A 1,784-nucleotide genomic window follows, 5' to 3' on the forward strand; every position below is an offset into this window, starting at 1 on the left:
CACTTAATACATTCATAATGAAACAATAAGCAGTTGTTTAAGCGCAGATAATACAAATCAATTTTAAACATGGAAACACAACTAAATTATAACAAATAAAGAAATTATATTTTCTCAGAACATAGTGAGCAGCAGCTAAAATCTGCTGAAGGAGCTGAAACTGAATTGTTGCAGTTTAAAGAAGCAAAATGCTGGATTAAAGRTGAATGCAGCAAAACACTAGCTAAATGCTAATAGTAAAAATGTACTAGCTAGAACTTAAAAGCAGCGAAATGCTAATTAAAAGTAGCAAAAACTATCAACAGTTTAAGGGTAGCAAAGGGCTAACCAAAAGGAACAAAATAATAGCTGAAAGCAAAGAGTAACAATAAACTAGCTAGAAGCAAAAAGCTGCAAATGACTAGCTAAAATTAGCAAAAAGCTATTAAGAGGCCGAGGAGAACAAAAGGCTAGCTGAATGGAGCAAAACACTAGCTAAGAGCTAAAAGTAACCGTATACTAGCTAGCAGCCTWAAAAGTATCTAAAGCACCAAAACTCTAAAAGCTATGAGAAAAAATATATTAACTAGAAGCTTAATGCAGCAAAAGGCCAAATTAAAGTAGCAAAAAGCTACCAAAAGGCTATGGGTAGCAAAGGACCAGTCCATACAAGCAAAGCACTAGCTAAAAGCTAAGAAGCAACATACTAGACTTACTTTAAAAGAAGCAAAGCAGCAAAAGGCTAGCTAAAATGAGCAAAAATTATCAAAAGGTTAAGGGCTAAAGGCTAAGACTAAGTAATAGCTAAAATGGTTAGCTAAAAGTAGCAAAGCAGCTAAAGGCATCAAAAGGCTAGGTGAAAACTAAAAGTAGCAAAGCAGCTAACAGCATTAGCTTCTCTGTGTATGTGTAGCTTTTTATGCTCCTTTTAGTGTTTTTGTTCAGTGATCTTRACACAACACTTTTGAACAGTTTTAAAGTTTTGTTTGCTCATCAGTAAACGTGACTCTTTAAACTTCATAGTTTTATATTTTCTAGTTCAGACTTCTGCTCATTCTCAGACGAGGATCCATTCAGCAAACTGTCTAGACAAAACTCATAGTGAGTCATAACACCCTCCCAATAATGGARTTCTGTTTATTGCGTTGCAGCATTACTTTATTTGCTGTAATGAACTGCAAGTTATTTGCATAAACCTAAAAGCTTTTTCTCTTGAGGCTTGAAGGAATATTTGTTTTAAGCTAACTGCTTGCTGGCCCTCGTCTGCTCTCTCTTGTTATTCTGCAGCGTAAACATTCTTACACTTTCTGAACCTTTCGTCCTCTTCTTTTAGTTTGCAAACATGGCTCACTGGCTTAATCACTTTAATRTTTATTCTCTCCCCCGTTGCTGCGCAGATCTCCCTGCTGAAGCAGAGCCTGGAGATGCAGCTGTCTCAGTCGCAGTCGTCCCTGCAGCAGCTGCAGCACCAGTTCAGCCAGGAGCGCGAGCACCTGAGGATGCAGCTGGACGAGCTGCAGACGGAGCATCAGAGGCGGCAGCACCGTCTGCAGGAAGTCCACCGCAGCTCCATGCAGGACATGGAGCATGCCAGACAGCGAGACCTGAAGGTGGGTGCCACAAACTGGAAACACACAGATTCATTTACAGTCCTCTGTTTACGCCAGTGGTGGGCACCAGCCCACTAAAGCACAAATCCGCTAATTGTGGACCTAAATATTTCATTTGCGCTTTAGCGGTCTTACTAATTTTTTATAATCCACAAGCAGATTTGCTCTTTCTAAAATTAAAAAGCAGTACCACTA

The 1,784-nt window shown here is 39.2% G+C and overlaps 1 protein-coding gene across 1 annotated transcript in view; it reads left to right on the forward strand.

Moving 5' to 3' along the window:
* Positions 1-1,784, forward strand: part of LOC106532151 (protein FAM184A) — a gene marked incomplete at both ends in the record, with an annotated part of 67,267 nt that overhangs the window by 47,408 nt on the left and 18,075 nt on the right. The window contains 1 exon segment of the mRNA XM_014028165.1: positions 1,377-1,589. Within this exon segment, the coding sequence (XP_013883619.1) occupies positions 1,377-1,589 (213 nt within the window).

Source organism: Austrofundulus limnaeus, unplaced genomic scaffold (assembly GCF_001266775.1).
Source record: "Austrofundulus limnaeus strain Quisiro unplaced genomic scaffold, Austrofundulus_limnaeus-1.0 Scaffold722, whole genome shotgun sequence".
In the NCBI taxonomy this organism is placed as follows: Eukaryota; Metazoa; Chordata; class Actinopteri; order Cyprinodontiformes; family Rivulidae; genus Austrofundulus; species Austrofundulus limnaeus.